Source organism: Heteronotia binoei, unplaced genomic scaffold (genome assembly GCF_032191835.1).
Source record: "Heteronotia binoei isolate CCM8104 ecotype False Entrance Well unplaced genomic scaffold, APGP_CSIRO_Hbin_v1 ptg000762l, whole genome shotgun sequence".
Lineage (NCBI taxonomy): Eukaryota > Metazoa > Chordata > Lepidosauria > Squamata > Gekkonidae > Heteronotia > Heteronotia binoei.
Genome location: NW_026800086.1, coordinates 34,623 through 55,313, shown reverse-complemented (window position 1 = coordinate 55,313; position 20,691 = coordinate 34,623). Strand labels below are relative to the sequence as shown.

Sequence of the window (20,691 nt, the reverse complement as noted above, 5' to 3'; positions counted from 1 at the left end):
AGACAGTGTGCGTCTGCAATAAAAAAGGCCAACGCCATGCTGGGAATTATTAGGAAGGGAATTGAAAACAAATCAGCCAGTATCATAATGCCCCTGTATAAATCGATGGTGCGGAATCATTTGGAGTACTGTGTGCAGTTCTGGTTGCTGCACCTCAAAAAGGATATTATAGCATTGGAGAAAGTCCAGAAAAGGGCAACTAGAATGATTAAAGGGCTGGAACACTTTCCCTATGAAGAAAGGTTGAAACGCTTGGGACTCTTTAGCTTGGAGAAACGTCGACTGCGGGGTGACATGATAGAGGTTTACAAGATAATGCATGGGATAGAGAAAGTAGAGAAAGAGGTACTTTTCTCCCTTTCTCACAATACAAGAACTCGTGGGCATTCGATGAAATTGCTGAGCAGACAGGTTAAAACGGATAAAAGGAAGTACTTCTTCATCCAAAGGGTGATTAACATGTGGAATTCACTGCCACAGGAGGTGGTGGCGGCCACAAGCATAGCCGCCTTCAAGAGGAGTTTAGATAAAAATATGGAGCAGAGGTCCATTAGTGGCTATTAGCCACAGTGTGTGTGTGTATATATATATATATATATATATATATAAAAAAATTGGCCACTGTGTGACACAGAGTGTTGGACTGGATGGGCCATTGGCCTGATCCAACATGGCTTCTCTCATGTTCTTATTTGTGTGTGTGTGTATATATATATACATACACACACACAAACACACATATTGGCCACAGTGTGACACAGAGTGTTGGACTGGATGGGCCACTGGCCTGATCCCACATGGCTTCTCTTATGTTCTTATGAACTAGTTAACTTCAATGCATTCCAATTTGGTCTAGTGGCTAAGTGCGTGAACTCTATCTGGGAGAACAAGGTTTGATTCCCCACTCCTCCTCTTGCAGCTGTTGGAATGGCCTTGGGTCAGCCATAGCTCTTGCAGGAGTTGTCCTTGAAAGGGCAGCATCTGTGAGAGCTCTCTCAGCCCCACCCACCGCACAGGGTGTCTGTTGTGGGGGAGGAAGAGAAAGGAGATTGTGATCCGCTCTGAGATTCAGAGTGGAGGGTGGGATATAAATCCAATATGCCTGTAATCCGCCCCGAGTCCACCTATGGGAAATGGCGGGATATAAATCTAGAAAACAAAAATAAAATAAAAAAATATCATCTTCTTCCTAGTACATGACACCTTCTCGCATCAGGTTTGGTTTTAGTGACACTGTACAGTGGTGTTTTTAACCAATGCTTCTATTTAGTCATTTCTGCTTTTCTGCTTAAAGTGGCTTATAACACTGTTCTCCCATCCTCCATTTTATTCTAACAACGATCCTGTGAGGTAGGTGAGGCTGAGAGTGAGTGACTGGCCCAGCAAGCTTCCATGGCAGAGTGGGAGACCGTGGGTGGCCAAACCGTGGCTCTTTCATATATATTGTGTAGCTCTTGAAGCCCCCACCACCTTGGAGAAGACATTTGTCTCTTAAAATCACTTCTCCAAACCAAGGCAATATTGACAGAAACAAAAAAAGAAATGGTTGTTCTATTGTTCTCAATAGCAAAAACTTTAATTGCAAAAAAATGGAAGGAAGAAGGCATACCTACACTCCACAATTGGTATGACAAAATCTGGGAACATTTTATTTATAGTAAAATTGCCTTAGGTTGTTATAACACTTCTTCTTTGTCATCTTATGAGAAAAAGATTGTAATCCCTTGGTTCCCAATAGTTACCTTTTAACTCAACAGGAGAATCTTATGTACCAATCATTGATATACTTTAGGAAATATGTATCTTTTTAGTTGCTTTACTATTTTCTAGGTAGATTTTAAGCTAAGTTAAGCAATTCAAAATTATTTTCGTCCTACTGTTTACACAAAATACTGCAAATTTTAATGGTTAAATTCTATACATTAGAAACGCATACCTGTTACTATACTAAATCCTCTGTTCTGTAACTTTCAAGGTTTAAAGGACTGTTGTATTATGGTTAAAGAAAGTTCAATAAAAATGTTAACTGGGGAAAAAAAGCCAGTCAGCGGCTTGGAGAACACGTTTGAAATTAAAGTTGCTTTCTTTCCCCTTCCTTCCTAACTCTCATCTATTTACTGTCCTTCCTTCCAGCTCTCAAACGTCTGACATTCCTGTCTTGCGGCTCTCGCACGTCTGACGTTTATTCTATGTCAGGGGTGGCCAGCGGTAGCTCTCCAGATATTTTTTTGCCTACAACTCCCGTCAGCCCCAGCCAGCATGGCCAATGGCGGGGGCTGATGGGAGTTGTAGGTCAAAAACATCTGGAAAGCTACCGCTGGCCACCCCTGTTCTATGTGGCTCCTTCATTAACCAAGTTTGGCCACCCCCATTTCCAGCCTGAACCATTCTGTGGGTGCAGTCAAAATGGCTGCACCAGGAGGCGGAGCCAGTCAGCCACAAAACGGCTGTCATGTCTGAGTTTCGGCCACGCAATGAAGATCCTCGTGCCGTGGTGGCAGCTGCCGCCAAAGCAACGTTTTTAAAAACCTGCACGGCCAATCAAATCTGCACTGTCCAATCAGAGGCTTGCTGGGCTGAAGCCCCACCCACTTTCTGAAAGCGCTTGGCAGTGCCAGAAAAGGTCCTGGCAGGCATCACGATTCCTACGGGCACCACTCAGGGCACCCCTGTGCAAAGGGACGTCACGCTATTTGGTCAACCGCCTCACAGCCAAAGGGCCGAGGTGTCTAGCTAGAAGAGGTGAAACCAAAGAACGTTCTGATAAAGCAATTGCACGATGTGAATCGGCTCCACTCCTTTTAAAGGTTATGCTACTGGAGATTTGGGGCTTTTTTCTCTCTGCCTTGCAGCGAATTAAAATAATAAAGCATCAATCCAATGTCTGTACGAACTGCCGGGAGTAGCTGGCACACCTACACAAGAGGAGACCGAGCTAAAAGGCTAACCGCAAAAGCGCAAGCTCACGGCCAGTTGCTGCAAAAAAGTATTTAGTATTCTTAGGAAAGTAGAATAAAGTGCTTCTAAGTGTATAAAAATCATGGTAATAGAATCGTTGAGTCGGAAGGGACCTCCAGGGTCATCTAGTCCAACCCCCTGCACAATGCAGGAAACTCACAAATGCCTCCCCCTAATACACTTGTAATACTGTAAGGAAAGGAAAGGTCCCCTGTGCAAGCACCAGCCATTTCTGACTTTGGGGTGACGTTGCTTTCACAACGTTTTCACGGCAGATGTTTTTACATGGTGGTTTGCCATCGCCTTCCCCAGTCCTCTACGCTTTCCCCCCAGCAAGCTGGGTCCTCATTTCACCGACCTCGGAAGGATGGAAGGCTGAGTCAACCTTGGGCTGGCTACCTGAATCCAGCCTTCCGCCGGAATCGAACTCAGGCCGTGAGCAGAGAATTCAGACCCACAGTACTGCAGTACTGCTGCTTTACCACTCTGCGCCACGGGGGTCGCTACTGTATACCGTATACTGTAAAGACAGTCAAAATTCACAACATGCAGACCCAAACAAATGATCATAAATCACATTCACATATAAGCCAAAGCTTTAAAAGTCCTCATATGCTTATCTGTTTGCAAGAGCGCAGCTCTATCTTCCGAAGCCCAGTAGTGTTGTAGAGTCCCGTCCCAAAGTTATTCTAGTTTTCTAACAATACTAAACACTTTGTGCAGTCACTGGCCCTGAGCTTGCGCTTTTGTAGGTAGGGCGTAATAGGCACAGCAAGTAAGTTTCCAGAGCTCTGCACCCACGCCTGGGTCTCCTTGTCCGAAAGACGGGCCCCCGAGACCCTGGCCTCTCCCATCACTTACCTGTTTTACATTGTACCCTGCCTTGGCGCTGGTTTCAATAAACATGACGTTCAGCTCTTTGGCTTTCCTCTCCCCTTCTTCGATAGACACCTGCCTGGAGAAGAAGAAAAACGAGAAGGGCGACATTTCAGTCTTGTCTGCTGCCCAGGAATCATCCCCTTCCCCCCCCCCCCCACACAGTCCCAAAACACCACGTGGCACGTTCCACGCAACTTGAGACAACAGTAGCACGGCATTTGAGACGAGACTATTGCGGCCTGCGTTCCCCTGAGGTGCACACAACTTTATGGAGGGCATAAAAAGGGATGGGGTAAAGAGCTTACATCAGGGGTGGTCAAATTTGGTTAACGTAAGAGCTGGACGGAGGAAGGAAGGAAGGAAGGAAGGAAGGAAGGAAGGAAGGAAGGAAGGAAGGAAGGAAGGAAGGAAGGAAGGAAGGAAGGAAGGAAGGAAGGAAGGAGGGGAGGGAGGAAGGAAGGAAGGAAGGAGGGGAGGGAGGGGAGGGAGGGAGGGAGGAAGGAAGGAAGGAAGGAAGGAAGGAAGGAGGGGAGGGAGGGGAGGGAGGAAGGAAGGAAGGAGGGGAGGGAGGGAGGAAGGAAGGAAGGAAGGAAGGAAGGAAGGAAGGAAGGAAGGAAGGAAGGAAGGAAGGAGGGGAGGGAGGGGGGAGGGGAGGGAGGAAGGAAGGAAGGAAGGAAGGAGGGGAGGGAGGGAGGGAGGAAGGAAGGAAGGAAGGAGGGGAAGGAGGGGAGGGAGGGGAGGGAGGGAGGGGAGGAAGGGAGGAAGGAAGGAAGGAGGGGAGGGAGGGAGGGAGGGAGGAAGGAAGGAAGGAGGAGAAGGAGGGGAGGGAGGGAGGGGAGGGAGGAAGGAAGGAAGGAGGGGAGGGAGGGAGGAAGGAAGGAAGGAGGGAGGGAGGGGAGGGGAGGGGGGGAGGAAGGGAGGGAGGGAGGAAGGAAGGAAGGAAGGAAGGAGGAGAGGGAGGGGGGAGGGAGGGGGGAGGGAGGGAGGAAGGGAGGGAGGGGAGGGAGGAAGGAAGGAAGGAAGGAAGGAAAGGAGGGAGGGAAGGGAGGGAGGGAGGAAGGAAGGAGGGAGGGAGGGAGGGAGGAAGGGAGGGAGGAAGGAAGGAAGGAGGGAGGGAGGGAGGAAGGAAGGAAGGAGGGGAGGGAGGGAGGGAGGGAGGAAGGAAGGAAGGAAGGAAGGAAGGAAGGAAGGAAGGAAGGAAGGAAGGAAGGAAGGAAGGAAGGAAGGAAGGAAGGAGGGAGGGAGGAGGGAGGAAGGAAGGAAGGAAGGAAGGAAGGAAGGAAGGAAGGAAGGAAGGAAGGAAGGAAGGAAGGAAGGAAGGAAGGAAGGAAGGAAGGAAGGAAGGGAGGGAGGGGAGGGAGGGAGGGGAGGAAGGAAGGGAGGAAGGAAGGAAGGAAGGAGGGGAGGGAGGGAGGGAGGAAGGAAGGAAGGAAGGAGGGGAGGGAGGGGGAGGGGAGGGAGGGAGGAAGGAAGGAAGGAGGGGAGGGAGGGAGGAAGGAAGGAAGGAAGGAGGGGAAGGAGGGGAGGGAGGGGAGGGAGGGAGGGAGGAAGGAAGGAAGGAAGGAGGGAAGGAAGGGAGGAAGGAAGGAAGGAAGGAGGGAAGGAAGGAAGGAAGGAAGGAGGGGAAGGAGGGGAGGGAGGGAGGGAGGAAGGAAGGAAGGAGGGAGGGGAGGGAGGAAGGGAGGGAGGGAGGGAGGGAGGAGGGAGGGAGGGAGGGAGGGAGGAAGGAAGGAGGGGGGAGGGGGGAGGGAGGGGAGGGAGGGAGGGAGGAGGAAGGAAGGGGAGGGAGGGAGGGAGGAAGGAAGGAAGGAAGGAGGGAGGGAGGGAGGGAGGAAGGAAGGAAGGAAGGAGGGAGGGGAGGGAGGGAGGGAGGAAGGAAGGAAGGAGGGAGAGAGGGAGGGAGGAAGGAAGGAAGGAAGGAGGGGAGGGAGGGGAGGGAGGAAGGAAGGAAGGAAGGCGGGGAGGAAGGGGAGGGAGGGAGGAAGGAAGGAGGGAGGGGAGGGAGGGAGGGAGGGAGGAAGGAAGGAAGGAGGGGAGGGAGGGAGGGAGGAAGGAAGGAAGGAAGGAAGGAAGGAAGGAAGGAAGGAAGGAAGGAAGGAAGGAAGGAAGGAAGGAAGGAAGGAAGGAAGGAGGGAAGGAAGGAGGAAGATGGGAGTGGGAGGGAGGGAGGGATGAAGGAAGGAAGGAGGGAGAAGAGAGGGAGGGAAGGAAGGAAGGAGAGAGGGAGATGGGAGAGGAAGGAAGGAGGGAGGAAGGAAGGAAGGAAGGAAGGAAGGAGGAAGGAAGGAGGAAGATGGGAGTGGGAGGGAGGGATGAAGGAAGGAAGGAGGGAGAAGAGAGGGAGGGAAGGAAGGAAGGAGAGAGGGAGATGGGAGAGGGAGGGAGCAAGGAAGGAAGGAAGGAAGGAGGGAGGAAGATGGGAGTGGGAGGGAGGGAGGGATGAAGGAAGGAGGGAGGGAGGGAGAAGAAAGGGAGGGAGGGAAGGAAGGAAGGAGAGAGGGAGATGGGAGAGGGAGGGAGCAAGGAAGGAAAAAAGAAAGGAAGGAAGGGAGGGAGGGAGGGAGGGAGAAGGAAGGGAGGGAGGGAAGGAAGGAGAAAGGGAGATGGGAGAGGGAGGGAGAGGTGGAAAGAGAAGCAACTTTAACTTTAAATGCATTCTCCAAGCCACCAGCTGGTTTGGCAAAATGCTTTAAAGAGATGCATGCCTGCTCCAGGCTGGCTGACGTGGCCGTGGGGGTTTGAGATGTGCGAAGGAGCCACATGTGGCCCCTGAGCCGCAGTTTGGCCACCCCTGGTATAAACTTTTGAGAGTCGAAGCTTGACTCTCATAACAAAGGGATCTTTGACTCACAAACACCTACAGCCTGTCGCTGGTCTCTGTGCTACAAACCTCCATTCTAACTTTTCGATAGCCACAGCTTGTCCTTGGTTTCCAGACCGTAACGCACGACTGCTAGGTTTTGTTCTTTATTTTTTAAAAGACATTAATGCTCAAACCCGGGCCCGAGGGCAACGCGTGCAACCGACTCCTTACCTCTTATCGGCGAGGTCTGTCTTGTTTCCTACTAGCATGATGATGACGTCACTTCCTCTTTCCGTTCTGACGTCGTCGATCCATTTTGTGGTTTGCTGGAACGAGTTGACATCTGGGGAGGAAAAGGCAAAACGAGGGGGATGAAGGTCACCTGACGGGTTCCCGCGGCAGCCGATGCCTCCGTGGTTGCCGTGCCAAAATCCTCAACGTCACTCATCTCGGATGCATCTGAAGCTTTATTCCAAATCTGGCAAGTCACCGATGGGACTTCTATGCGTGTCGAGTTACCGACTGAATTAATTAATATTTTAATAGCTGCCCTCAAGCTCTTAATAGAAGAAGAAGATATTGGATTTATATCCTGCCTTCCACTCCGAAGAGTCTCAGAGCGGCTCACAATCTCCTTTCAATTCCTCCCCCACAACAGACACCCTGTGAGGTAGATGAAGATATTGGATTTATATCCTGCCCTCCACTCCGAAGAGTCTCAGAGCGGCTCACAATCTCCTTTCCCTTCCCCCCCCACAACAGACACCCTGTGAGGTAGATGAAGATATTGGATTTATATCCCGCCCTCCACTCCGAAGAGTCTCAGAGCGGCTCACAATCTCCTTTCCCTTCCTCCCCCACAACAGACACCCTGTGAGGTAGATGAAGATATTGGATTTATATCCCGCCCTCCACTCCGAAGAGTCTCAGAGCAGCTAACAGTCTCCTTTACCTTCGCCCCCCCCCCCCCAGCAGACACCCTGTGAGGTGGGTGGAGCTGGAGACGGCTCTCCCAGTAGCTGCCCTTTCAAGGACAACTCTCTTGCAAGAGCTCTGGCTGACCCAAGGCCATTCCAGCAGGTGCAAGTGGAGGAGGGGGGAATCAAACCCGGTTCTCCCAGATAAGAGAGTTCTGGCTGACCCAAGGCCATTCCAGCAGGTGCAAGTGGAGGAGTGGGGAATCAAACCCGGTTCTCCCAGAGAAGAGAGCTCTGGCTGCCCCGAGGCCATTCCAGCAGGTGCAAGTGGAGGAGTGGGGAATCAAACCCGGATCTCCCAGATAAGAGTCCGCACACTTAACCACTACACCAAACTGGATCAATTGGTGCACAAAAGACCTCTGTCTATACAGCAATGGCGCCGTCGGCTTTGGGATGTATTCCTACTTCACAAATTAGCGTATAACACTTAAGATTATTCAACGGATTGCTACGAACGGAGAGCGATGTCTACTTGGTTCCCATTAGTCACATACCTAATGGAACATTATACCTTACCCAATAACTCGCACTACTGGAATTTGATTTATTTTTGAGTGGAGTTGTTTGTTTTGTTTTCGGAGTTGGGTAGAGGGAACAGATGATTCAGGTAGTGGTTAAGTGTGCGGACTCTTATCTGGGAGAACCGGGTTTGATTCCCCACTCCTCCACTTGCACCTGCTGGAACGGCCTTGGGTAAGCCAGAGCTCTCTTATCTGGGAGAACCGGGTTTGATTCCCCACTCCTCCACTAGCTGCACCTGCTGAGATGGTCTTGGGTCAGCCAGAGCTCTCGCAGGAGTTGTCCTTGAAAGGGCAGTGTCTGTCAAAGCTCTCTCAACCCCACCCACCCCACAGGGTGTCTGCTGTGGGGGGAGAAGATACAGGAGATTGTAAGCCGCTCTGAGTCTCTGATTCAGAGAGAAGGGTGGGGTATAAATCTATGGATTTCTTCTTCTTCACTTGCAGCTGCTGGAATGGCCTTGGGTCAGCCATAGCTCTCGTAGGAGTTGTCCTTGAAAGGGCACCTGCTGTGAGATCCCTCTCAGCCCCACCCACCTCACAGGGTGTGTGTTGTGGGGGGAGAAGATATAGGAGATTATGAGCCGCTCTGAGTCTGATTCAGAGAAAAGGGTGGGGTATAAAAATGCAATTCTTTTCCTCCTCCTCCACTTGCCCCTTCTAGCATGGCCTTGGGTCAGCCATAGCTCTGGCAGATGTTGTCCTTGAAAGGGCAGGTGCTGTGGGAGCCCTCTCCAGCCCCACCCACCTCACAAGGTGCCTGTTGTGAGGGAGGAAGGGAAAGGAGATTGTAGGCTGCTCTGAGAATCTGTCCTTGAAAGGGCAGCTGGTGTGAGAGCCCTCTCAGCCCCACCCACCTCACAGGGTGTGTGTTGTGGGGGGAGAAGATATAGGAGATTGTGAGCCACTCTGAGTCCCTAATTCAAAGAGAAGGGCAGGGTATAAACCTGCAGTCTTCTTCTTTTTCTAGGGCCATTCCATACGTGCATTGTTGATGGCGTAGAAGTAGTCGAAACGTCCTTGGGGAGGAACTGCGGTGGCCACCTGCTCACATAAAGCAAGAGACCGCAGCTCGATACTCGGGCGGCTTTCTCACGCATCGCGGCTTTTAAGCAGCCAACGATACTCTGCTGCTTAATCATTTGCTAACCTGCCTTTAAACAAGGTTATTCCCTCCGGAGCAGCTAAGCCGCAGGAGCTGTAAGAAGCTACTCCACTGCTCACTGCGGGCTTCAGCTGGATGATCCAGATAGTTTAAACAAAAGAAACAGGGTGGGGGCCAGAGAAAAACAACCTGACTGGCAGCGCTTTGCAACTCTGCCTAAAGCGGCAATCGGAGCTGAACAGACTGCGGAGACAAATTTATAAATCCACTGCCTGCCTCCCCACCCCCCACCCCGATCTTCAGGAAGTTCTTTTGCACTTCAGCACTGGGTTCAGAAGAGGTGGGCAAGTGCTGTTTCGTCATATCCACAGAGCATGACAGCTACAGACGGACAGCGACAAGGAAGATAGAGGAGCAAATGATACCTGCCCTAGTCTTGCTTCCAAAGCATATTGTTGGAACTCACTGTCTGGGGCAAGTGATGCTCTGTCTTCTTGGTGCTTGGGAAGGGACAATAGTGGGAGGGCTTCTAGTGTCCTGGCCCCACTGATGGGCCTCCTGATGACACCTGGGGGTTTTGGCCACTGTGGGACACAGAGTGCTGGACTGGATGGTCCATTCGCCTGATCCAACATGGCTTCTCTTATGTTGTTATGTGACACAGAGTGTTGGACTGGAGGGGCCACTGGCCTGATACAACAGGGCTTCTCTTATGTTCTTATGTGACACAGAGTGTTGCACAGGAGGGGCCATTGGCCTGATCCAACAGGGCTTCTCTTATGTGACACAGAGTGTCGGACTGGAGGGGCCACTGGCCTGATCCAACATGACTTCTCTTATGTGACACAGAGTGTTGGACAGGAGGGGCCACTGGCCTGATCCAACACGGCTTCTCTTATGTTCTTATGTGACACAGAGTGTTGGACTGGAGGGGCCATTGGCCTGATCCAACAGGGCTTCTCTTATGTTCTTATGTGACACAGAGTATTGGACTGGATGGGCCATTGTCCTGATCCAAGATGGCTTCTCTTATGTTCTTATGTGACACAGAGTGTTGGACTGGATGGGCCATTGGCCTGATCCAACATGGCTTCTCTTACGTTCTTATGTACAGAGTGTTGGACTGGAGGGGCCATTGGCCTGATCCAACATGGCTTCTCTTCTGTTCTTATGTGACACAGAGTGTTGGACTGGATGGGCCACTGACCTGATTCAACATGGCTTATCTTATGTGACCCAGAGTGTTGGACTGGATGGGCCACTGGCCTGATCCAACATGGCTTATCTTCTGTTCTTATGTGATACAGAGTGTTGGACTGGATGGGCCAAGAAAGGTGGCCTACACATAATGTGAATAAATATGGACCCCCTAAACTTTGAGCCAGAGAGATGTCATGGTCTATAGCAGTTTCCAGTGTGGCGCTGACCATGGCCCACAGTTTCTACAGGAGATGGTCAGGGGAAGCCTGTTCCGCTATGTTTGGAGGAAGTTCCACATAGCAGGTTTAGGCTTTAATAGTAGCTAATGGACAACGTGCTGTATTGGCTGTCTCCAACCTAACGGCACATAAGGTTTTTGGCATTCATCTCTGGGGATGCCGGGCTCACGAGAACCTAACGAGCTCTGCTAATTTCTTTCAAACGAGGCCCGCTTCGTTAACCACGCTTGTTTGGCACGAACCGCTCCGTTATTTGTTCCCGCGTTTATGTTTTAACACCGACTCCTTTGGCTATTGCACGCGATTCTTATTCTGCTCAACCGTACTGTTCAGATCGATGTGAATAAAACATGCAAAATTGGTTCCCCCCCCTTCTGTGACAGATCTATACCGTATATTAAAGGCTTTCCTTTAATCTTCTTCTTTCAGCTGTCTTTCAGGAGGACCGTAACGTTTAGTTCTTTAAAATGTACGTACCTTAGCAGGAAACGAAAGAGCAAATTGATGAGGGGGGGAAAGAAGGCTTGTAATAGAAGGAGAAAAGGGAGGTTTTACAGTCCGCAGAGCCCACACCCAGCTGCCGGGAGCGACGGAGCAGCAAACAGCCGATGACTTCGGTGGGGGGAGCACAATTTGCAAAAAAAAAAGAAGCCAAACGGCTCGATGGTGACACCGTGATGAGTGAGACGGGGATGAGGCTGGCTGCTTTCCGGGAAGCCCGAGGGCAAGGGAAGGGGGGGGGGAAAGACGGGAGCAGGAAAAAGTGGAAACCCCAGCACACCTTAGCGCAAAACAAACAAACAAAAAAGGGTTTCCTCAAGAGCAGCTTCTGAAGGATAGTGCCCCATGCATGAGAGACCGGCTGGCTCAAAGCTCAAGCCAACTCCCTGGCTGTTTGCAAGCCCCCGCCCCCCTTCCCACCCAGTTTTGCAAGGTATTGGTGTCGCTCGTTCAATGACAAGGAAATGCCTTCTGCCTTTGCCCGATGAACTTAAACAAAGCTTTGCACCTTGTACGTGTTTCAGAGGGGTAGTGTGTTGGTTTCAGTTCAGTAACGCTTTAGAAGCAGGGGTGTCAAACATGCAGTTTGGGGGCCGAATCAGGCCCCTGGAGGGCTCCTACCAGGCCCCCGAGCAACTGGCTGTCATCTGCTTCCTTCTCCCTCCCTCTTGCTTCCTTCTGCATCACGGCTTGCTTTGCAAGGAGAGCCAGTCTGGTGTAGTGGTTAAGTGTGCAGACTCTTATCTGGGAGAACAGGATTTGATTCCCCACTCCTCCACTTGCACCTGCTGGAATGGCCTTGGGTCAGTCAGAGCTCTCTTACCTGGGAGAACCGGGTTTGATTCCCCACTCCTCCACTTGCACCTGCTAGCAAGGCCTTGGGTCAGTCAGAGCTCTCTTATCTGGGAGAACCGGGTTTGATTCCCCCACTCCTCCACTTGCAGCTGCTGGAATGGCCTTGGGTCAGCCAGAGCTCTCTTATCTCTGAGAACCGGGTTTGATTCCCCACTCCTCCACTTGCAGCTGCTGGAATGGCCTTGGGTCAGCCAGAGCTCTCTTACATGGTAGAACCGGGTTTGATTCCCCACTCCTCCACTTGCAGCTGCTGGAATGGCCTTGGGTCAGCCAGAGCTCTCTTATCTGGGAGAACCGGGTTTGATTCCCCACTCCTCCACTTGCAGCTGCTGGAATGGCCTTGAGTCAGCCGGAGCTCTCTTATCTGGGAGAACCGGGTTTGATTCCCCACTCCTCCACTGGTACCTGCAGGAATGGCCTTGGGTCAGCCAGAGCTCTCTTATCTGGGAGAACTGGGTTGGATTCCCCACTCCTCCACTTGCAGCTGCTGGAATGGCCTTGGGTCAGCCAGAGCTCTCTTATCGGGGAGAACCGGGTTGGATTCCCCACTCCTCCACTTGCACCTGCTAGCATGGCCTTGGGTCAGCCATAGCTCTCTTATCTGGGAGAACCGGGTTTGATTCCCCACTCCTCCACTTGCACCTGCTAGCATGGCCTTGGGTCAGCCAGAGCTCTTGCAGAGGTTGTCCTTGAAAGGGCAGCTGCTGTGAGAGCCCTCTCCAGCCCCACCCATCTCACAGGGTGACTGTTGTGGGGGAGGAAGGTAAAGGAGATTGTGAGGCATTCTGAGACTCTTCGGAGGGAAGGGCGGGATATAAATCCAATATCTTCTTCAATTGCACAGAATCTACAGAACATAACCTCTGTTTTCTCCATTGGCTGAGGCTCCTGCCTTGGGGAAGGCAGGAAAAAGCCAGAGCTTTCTTTGCCCAGTTCCCTGGATCCCACGCAAGAAATACAAATAAAGCACCTCTAAGACCAATGAGGGCTAACATTGTTAAGCATGTATTTAAGTTTTTAAAAATATATATATTTGCTTCTTAATAAAAATTTGTATCTCTGCTACCTAATCTTAAATAGGTACTCACGTGGCCCGGCCCAACAAGGTCTGTTTTATGTCAGATCCGGCCCTCGTAACAAATGAGTTCGACACCCCTGCTTTAGAGGCCCTGACAAACAGAGCCTTGGGCTAGCCTGAGCTCATCGTGCCTTGGAAGTTGAGCACAGTTTGAACCAAGATGGTATTTGAATGGGAGACCTCCAAGGGTCATGATTCGGAGGCAGGCAATGGAGCAGAGGTCCATCAGCGGCTCTTAGTCACAGCGTATTGTTGGGACTCTCTGTCTGGCGAAGTGATGCTCTGTATTCTTGGTGCTGGGGGGGGGGGGCATAGTGTGAGGACTTCTAGTGTTCTGGCCCCACTGATGGACCTCCTGATGGCACCTGGTGTTTTTGACCCCTGTGTGACACAGTGTTGGACTGGATGGGCCATTGACCTGATCCAACATGGCTTCTCTTTTGTTCTTATGCCTGGGGCAGTGATGCTCTGTATTCTGGGTGCTTGGGGGGGGGCATAGTGTGAGGACTTCGAGTGTTCTGGCCCCACTGATGGACCTCCTGATGGCACCTGGTGTTTTTGACCCCTGTGTGACACAGTGTTGGACTGGATGGGCCATTGACTTGATCCAACAGGGCTTCTCTTATGTTCCTATGTGACACAGTGTTGGACTGGATGGGCCATTGACCTGATCCAACATGGCTTCTCTTTTGTTCTTATGTCTGGGGCAGTGATGCTCTGTATTCTGGGTGCTTGGGGGGGGGGGGGGCAACAGTGGTAGGTCTTGTAGTGTCCTGGCCCCACTGATGGAGCTCCTGATGGCACCTGGGGTTTTTGGCCACTGTGTGACACAGAGTGTTGGACTGGATGGGCCATTGGCTTGATCCAACATGGCTTCTCTTTTGTTCTTATGTCTGGGGCAGTGATGCTCTGTATTCCTGGTGCTTGGGGGGGCGCAGTGGGAGGGCTTCTAGTGTCCTGGTCCCACTGGTGGACTTCCTGATGGCACCTGTGTTTTTTTTGGCCCCTGTGTGACACAGAGTGCTGGACTGGATGGGCCATTGGCCTGATCCAACAGGGCTTCTCTTATGTTCTTATGGGACACAGAGTGTTGGACTGGATGGGCCACTGGCATGATCCAACAGAGCTTCTCTTATGTTCTTATGTGACATAGAGTGTTGGACTGGAGGGGCCACTGGCCTGATCCAACAGAGCTTCTCTTATGTGACACAGAGTGTTGGACTGGAGGGGCCACTGGCCTGATCCAACAGGGCTTCTCTTATGTTCTTATGTGACACAGAGTGTTGGACTGGATGGGCCACTGACCTGATCCAACATGGCTTCTCTTATGCTCTAATGTGCTTCTGGACTCAAATCTGTCACAATGTCTGTGCTAGCCCCTGGCTCGAGGGCTCTCCTCTGCTGAACCCTAGGTTGAGCTTATTTCTACACACAAAACATTTGGTGGTGGTGGTGGTGGTGGTGAAAAAACACACATTAGAAACCAAACCGTCTCCCGCCTTTGTGAAGTCCCAGACAGAAAGTTTTCATGCCACAACGGACGAGCAAATGACTGTGATAACGGCATGCACAGCTAAGGTGGGAAAGATGAGAGAGAGAAAGAACGAATGCCAGGAAAGGCAGAGTTTCCCCCCCACTCACTTGTGATATCATAAACAACAACCGCAACAGTGGAGTCACGAATGTAGCTAGGGATCAAGCTCCTGAACCGCTCTTGGCCTGCCGTGTCCCACAATTGCAACCGTACCTAACGGGAGTCGGTCAAAACAAGCGAGGAAGGAAAAAAAAAAAAGAAACAGAACAAAACAAAGGGTCAATGCCGGAGCAGAGAGATACCTACTTGTGATATCGTAAACTACTACAGCGGCGGCCGAGTCACGGATGTAACTGGGAATGAGGCTACGGAAACGTTCCTGACCCGCCGTATCCCACAGCTGCAGCCTGATCTGCGGGATGGGAGAAAAGTAAAAAAAAAAAGCCAAACCGCCACTAAAAAGGAATAAGATTTTTTGATCGCTTTTTTTAAAAAAAAAAAGAAAAGGAAAGGAAAGAAAAAGCTCGGTCCAAATGATAGAAAACTCATGCATGGAAGGGATCGCTTTGGGCCGGGAGCAGAAGCAGACAGCTGGGGCTTTCCCATTGGCTGAAGGGGAAGTCCAGAGGCCCTCCTCCTCCTCCTCCTCCTGTCTGACGGGCACCGTGACCAACCAGAGGACACCTCCGCAGCCTGCTCACTCCCTTCACAGGCTGTATTTAGAAGGGTGCCCTGCTGCAATTTGCTGCCGCGTTTCCATGGTGCCCACTGAGTGTTTTCAGAAAGTGGGCGGGACGTGGTGGGACTTTTACCCAGCAAGATTTCTGATTGGCTGTGTGGGTTTTGAAAAAACCAATATTTTGGACAGCAGCTGCCACCACAGCACAAGGACCTCCGCTGCGTAGGTAAAGGTAAACTGCGGTGACCGTTTTTGTGGCTGGCTGTGCTTAAGCTGCTTTGGGGTGGCCACTGCACGGCGTCAGACTTTCATTCAAAAAAGGCTGTGGACCCCTGGCCCCTAGAGGACCGCTAGAACAGTGACTGAAAGATGAGGCCAGTCCTGATCTTGAAGCTGCCTTCTACTGAATCAGACCCTCGGTCCATCAAAGTCAGTATTGTCTTCTCAGACTGGCAGCGGCTCTCCAGGGTCTCCAGCTCAGGTTTTCCACACCTATTTGCCTGGACCCTTTTTTGGAGATGCCAGGGATTGAACCTGGGACCTTCTGCTTCCCAAGCAGATGCTCTACCACTGAGCCACAGCCCCATTCATGGCTCTCCAGGGTCTCCAGCTGAGGTTTTCCACACCTATTTGCCTGGACCCTTTTTTGGAGATGCCGGGGATTGAACCTGGGACCTTCTGCTTCCAAGCAGATGCTCTACCACTGAGCCACAGCCCCATTCATGGCTCTCTAGGGTCTCCAGCTGAGGTTTTCCACACCTATTTGCCTGGACCCTTTTTTGGAGATGCCGGGGATTGAACCTGGGACCTTCTGCTTCCCAAGCAGATGCTCTACCACTGAGCCACCGTCCCTCCCAGGTGGCCGCTAAAACCCAGTGGGAGCAGCGATCGATGCACTTTTATCAGCAAAGCCAGCCGCCAGTACAGGGCATATAAGCGACATGTCAAAATGCAACATTCCGGGCAAGGGTGACAAGTCATTCTTGGGATGAATGAATTCGGGAACCAAGGGAGCCATGAACGATATCCCATAAAAGGCGCAGCAGGGATTGGAACAGTTGGAAGCTCAGGCTCACCTGTGAGCAACCGCTAGGACTAGCGCTGCAGGTACGAATTTTGCATTTAGATACCGTGACTGTATTTTGTGTTATTCGATACGTCGGCCTCGTATGGTCAGTCAACATGCCTGCAGTACCAATTTTTTTTTTTTAAAAAAAGATGCAAAATGGACGGGAGGGAGTGAGATAGAATCCTACCACACAAAAGCAGAAGCCGTTGGCGGAAGCATTTCTTCTCCGCTTTCCCCAGGGCCAGGCGACCGGTGTGAACTAACATCTATGAGCCACAGGGGTTGCAATAAGGAGAGGGAATCCAAGCAAAGCCCCCCGGCCCCCCACAACCCACTCTTATGCTAGCGATGCAAGTCTTATTGTTGTTCCTGTTTGCTCGTGTGTGGTTGGATTCAATCCTCTGGTTGGAACTGAAGCCGGCAAACTCAATTCAAGTGCCAAGCTCACACCAGTCTTTGACTGCATCTGTCTTAGGTCCCCTATTTAGAAACAGGAGATATTCAGCCGCAGTGCTACTGGGAGAACACTCGACAATATACTTCAGGGGTGGCCAACGGTAGCTCTCCAGATGTTTTTTATGCCTACAACTCCCATCAGTCCCAGCCACTGGCCATGCTGGCTGGGGCTGATGGGAGTTGTAGGCAAAAAAACATCTGGAGAGCTACCGCTGGCCACCTCTGATATACTTTTAAAAAACAGGGACTTAAGTGTGTGCGCGTTGAAGTCGGACCAGCTTTTCCCAGTGGAACAGAAAAGACAGTACTTAAAACTCCTGGATGGGAGAATGCACCCCAAGACGCAAGGTATTGGCGATGCGTCCCATTCAATTAAGGACTGGGACAACTCCAACGCTTGCGTCTTCCATGACTATGTATAGTCTATCCAGTAAGAATACACTTTAGTGATTTTGCATCTTTTATGGTACTGAGGCCACGTCTCTGTGTCGATTTCAAGCAAACGGCTGGCTTTCTCAAATACGGCTGTTTTCGGTATACAAAAAAAGAAGTCAATTCACAGGAAAAGGTTCTGCAAAATCAAGGTTTCGTCATCTTTCCTTAAAAAGCCGTCTTGCAACTACAGCCAGCCGTGGATTTAAGTTCCCAGGTGCACGCAAAAGTCATTTTCTTAAGCCAACGCAGATGTCCAATGTGGAGTCCTGCCTCCTCGGGGGCAGAAACACACTTTTGCACCCTCTGCTGGCCTCCCCTGGGACTCCAGGCCGCTCCTGCGTTTGGATAATTCCACATCCCAGTAAGAACAAGATCACTCCGTACAGTTACTAGCGGAGCACTACAGTCTGGTTGCTACGAAACTCTTACTCACTGTGCGGTCCTCCAAGTACATGGTTTTTGATAGGAAGTCGATGCCAATTGTCGCCTGCAAAACAAAAGTTTCATCGGTGAGAAGATTAAGTACAACCGCTCTCACGGGACGCTGCTGTTCTCAAGAACTCCTCCACCAGGCGCCCAGCTCAGGCGCTCCAGAAACTGGCTAGAAGAAGGCAAAGAAGAAGAGTAGATTTTGAACGCCATTTTTTACCCCCTATCCTTAAGGAGTATCCAACCGGCTTCCGGCTGCCTTCCCTCCCTCTCCCCACAACAGGCTGCCTTTGGTGAAGTCAGGCCAGTCGGGCTGAGAGAGTTCTGAAAGAACTGTAACCGGCTCAAGGTCACCTAGGAGACTTCAAGTGGAAGAGGAACAGGGAATCGAATTCATTCAGATGAAAAAAGGCAAGGCAATGCGCAGAGAAATGCTTAAGAGTCTCTCAGGGTAGCACTGTTGCAGCGCCCCCTGCTGGTGGAGGAAAGAGACAGCAAGACGCAGCCAATTGAGGGTGACCCCCTAGGGCAGAGGTGGCCAAACCGTGACTTGGGAGCCACGTGTGGCTGTTTCATACATATTGTGTGGCTCTTGAAGCCCCCACTGCCCCATCAATCGGCTTGGAGGAGGCATTTGTCTCTTTAAATCACTTCTCCAAGCCAAGCCAGCCAGCAGCTGGGAGAACACATTTCTTTCCACCTCCGCCTCCCTTAATCTACCTTCCTTCACTACAGTTTGGTGTAGTGGCTAAGTGCACAGACTCCTATCTGGGAGAACCAGGTTTGATTCCCCACTCCTCCGCTTGCAGCTGCTGGAATGGCCTTGTGTCAGCCAGAGCTCTCTTCTCTGGGAGAACCGGGTTTGATTCCCCACTCCTCCACTTGCAGCTGCTGGAATGGCCTTGGGTCAGCCAGAGCTCTCTTCTCTGGGAGAACCGGGTTTGATTCCCCACTCCTCCACTTGCAGCTGCTGGAATGGCTTTGGGTCAGCCAGAGCTCTCTTATCTGGGAGAACCGGGTTTGATTCCCCACTCCACCACTTGCACCTGCTGGAATGGCCTTGGGTCAGCCAGAGCTCTCTTATCTGGGAGTACCGGGTTTGATTCCCCACTCCTCCACTTGCAGCTGCTGGAATGGCCTTGGGTCAGCCAGAGCTCTCTTATCTGGGAGAACCAGGTTTGATTCCCCACTCCTCCACTTGCAGCTGCTGGAATAGCCTTGGGTCAGCCAGAGCTCTCATCTGGGAGAACCGGGTTTGATTCCCCACACCTCCACTTGCAGCTGCTGGAATGGCCTTGGGTCAGCCAGAGCTCTCTTATCTGGGAGAACCGGGTTTGATTCCCCTCTCCTCCACTTGCAGCTGCTAGAATGGCCTTGGGTCAGCCATGGCTCTCTTATCTGGGAGAACCGGGTTTGATTCCCCACTCCTCCACTTGTACCTTCTGGAATGGCCTTGGGTCAGCCATAGCTCTCTTATCTGGGAGAACCGGGTTAGATTCCCCTCTCCTCCACTTGCAGCTGCTAGAATGGCCTTGGGTCAGCCATGGCTCTCTTATCTGGGAGAACCGGGTTGGATTCCCCACTCCTCTACTTGCACCTGCTAGAATGGCCTTGGGTCAGCCATAGCTCTCTTATCTGGGAGAACTGGGTTTGATTCCCCTCTCCTCCACTTGCAGCTGCTAGAATGGCCTTGGGTCAGCCATAACTCTCTTATCTGGAAGAACTGGGTTTGATTCCCCACTCCTCCACTTGCACCTGCTGGAATGGCCTTGGGTCAGCCAGAGCTCTCTTATCTGGGAGAACCGGGTTTGATTTCCCACTCCTCCACTTGCACCTGCTGGAATGGCCTTGGGTCAGCCATCACTCTCGTAGGAATTGTCCTTGAAAGGGGAGCTTCTGGGAGAGCTCACTCAGCCCCACCTAACTCAAAGAGGGTGTCTGCTGGGGGGGCGGGGGGAGAAAGTAAAAGACTCTTATCTGGGAAAACCGCGTTTGATTCCCCACTCCTCTACTTGCAGCTGATGGAATGGCCTTGAGTCAGCCATAGCTCTTGTAGGAGATGTCCTTGAAAGGGCATCTTCTGGGAGAGCTCTTTCAGCCCCACCAACCTCACAGAGGGTGTCTGTTGTGGGGGGGGGGGAGGTAAAAGACTCTTATCTGGGAGAACCGCGTTTGATTCCCCACTCCTCTACTTGCAGCTGCTGGAATGGCCTTGGGTCAGCCATAGTTCTTGTAGGAGTTGTCCTTAAAAGGGCAGCTTCTGGGAGAGCTCTCTCAGCCCCACCAACCTCACAGAGGGTGTCTGTTGTGGGGGGGGGGGGGGAAGGTAAAGGAGACTGTGACTGCTCTGAGATTCAGAGTATAGAGCGGGATATAAATCCAATATCATCCCTCCCTCCCTCCCTCCCTCCTCCCTCCTGTCTTGAGGCTTCCAAACATTTGATCTTTATTCTATGTGGATTAGCCCGGGTTTGCCCTTGCCTGCCTCTACATAGCCATGCTGGACTTCTTCAGTGGCCTCCCATCCAAATACTAACCAGGGCCTCCCTCTGTTAGCCGACGAGACTGAGCCAGCCAGGTCAGCGATCCCCACGAAAGGCTCTCTCTCTGGGAGAAAGCCAACTCTGCCAAATGTGCCGTCTCATCGCCTCCAGCTTTTCTAACAGCAGGCAGGAAACGCTGCACTGATTTGCAAGCCTGAACCACCTTTGCTTTCCTCAAGCAGGCCGATTAAGAACCGGCGGGCAGCTGCCGAATTTCCCGGGCGAAGCAATGAGGAAGCACACAAACACACCCTCGCCTGTTCCAAAGGCAAGCTTTGTAAATGGTTCTAACACCTTAACGATACTGAGGTAACTCAAAAGGCACAAAGTAAAATTTGCTTCCTTTCCCCCAGCCAGCTCCTTTTCCGCTGTCAACACCTGTGCAACAAAGTCCTAGCTTTAAGAACATAAGAAGAGCCCTGCTGGATTA

General features: G+C 51.5%; 1 protein-coding gene and 1 non-coding gene across 2 annotated transcripts in view; both read right to left on the bottom strand.

The window, feature by feature from the left end:
• LOC132590793 (ras-related protein Rab-6A) overlaps positions 1-20,691 on the bottom strand; it is a gene marked incomplete at its 5' end in the record, with an annotated part of 49,158 nt that overhangs the window by 7,387 nt on the left and 21,080 nt on the right. The window contains 4 exons of the mRNA XM_060263719.1: positions 3,820-3,913; positions 6,872-6,983; positions 14,957-15,062; positions 17,723-17,776. Coding sequence (XP_060119702.1) covers positions 3,820-3,913; positions 6,872-6,983; positions 14,957-15,062; positions 17,723-17,776 — 366 coding nt within the window. The remainder of the gene's footprint in view (positions 1-3,819; positions 3,914-6,871; positions 6,984-14,956; positions 15,063-17,722; positions 17,777-20,691) is intronic.
• TRNAP-GGG (transfer RNA proline (anticodon GGG)) lies at positions 15,843-15,914 on the bottom strand. The gene has a single exon. It is a non-coding gene; the product is annotated as a tRNA-Pro (tRNA).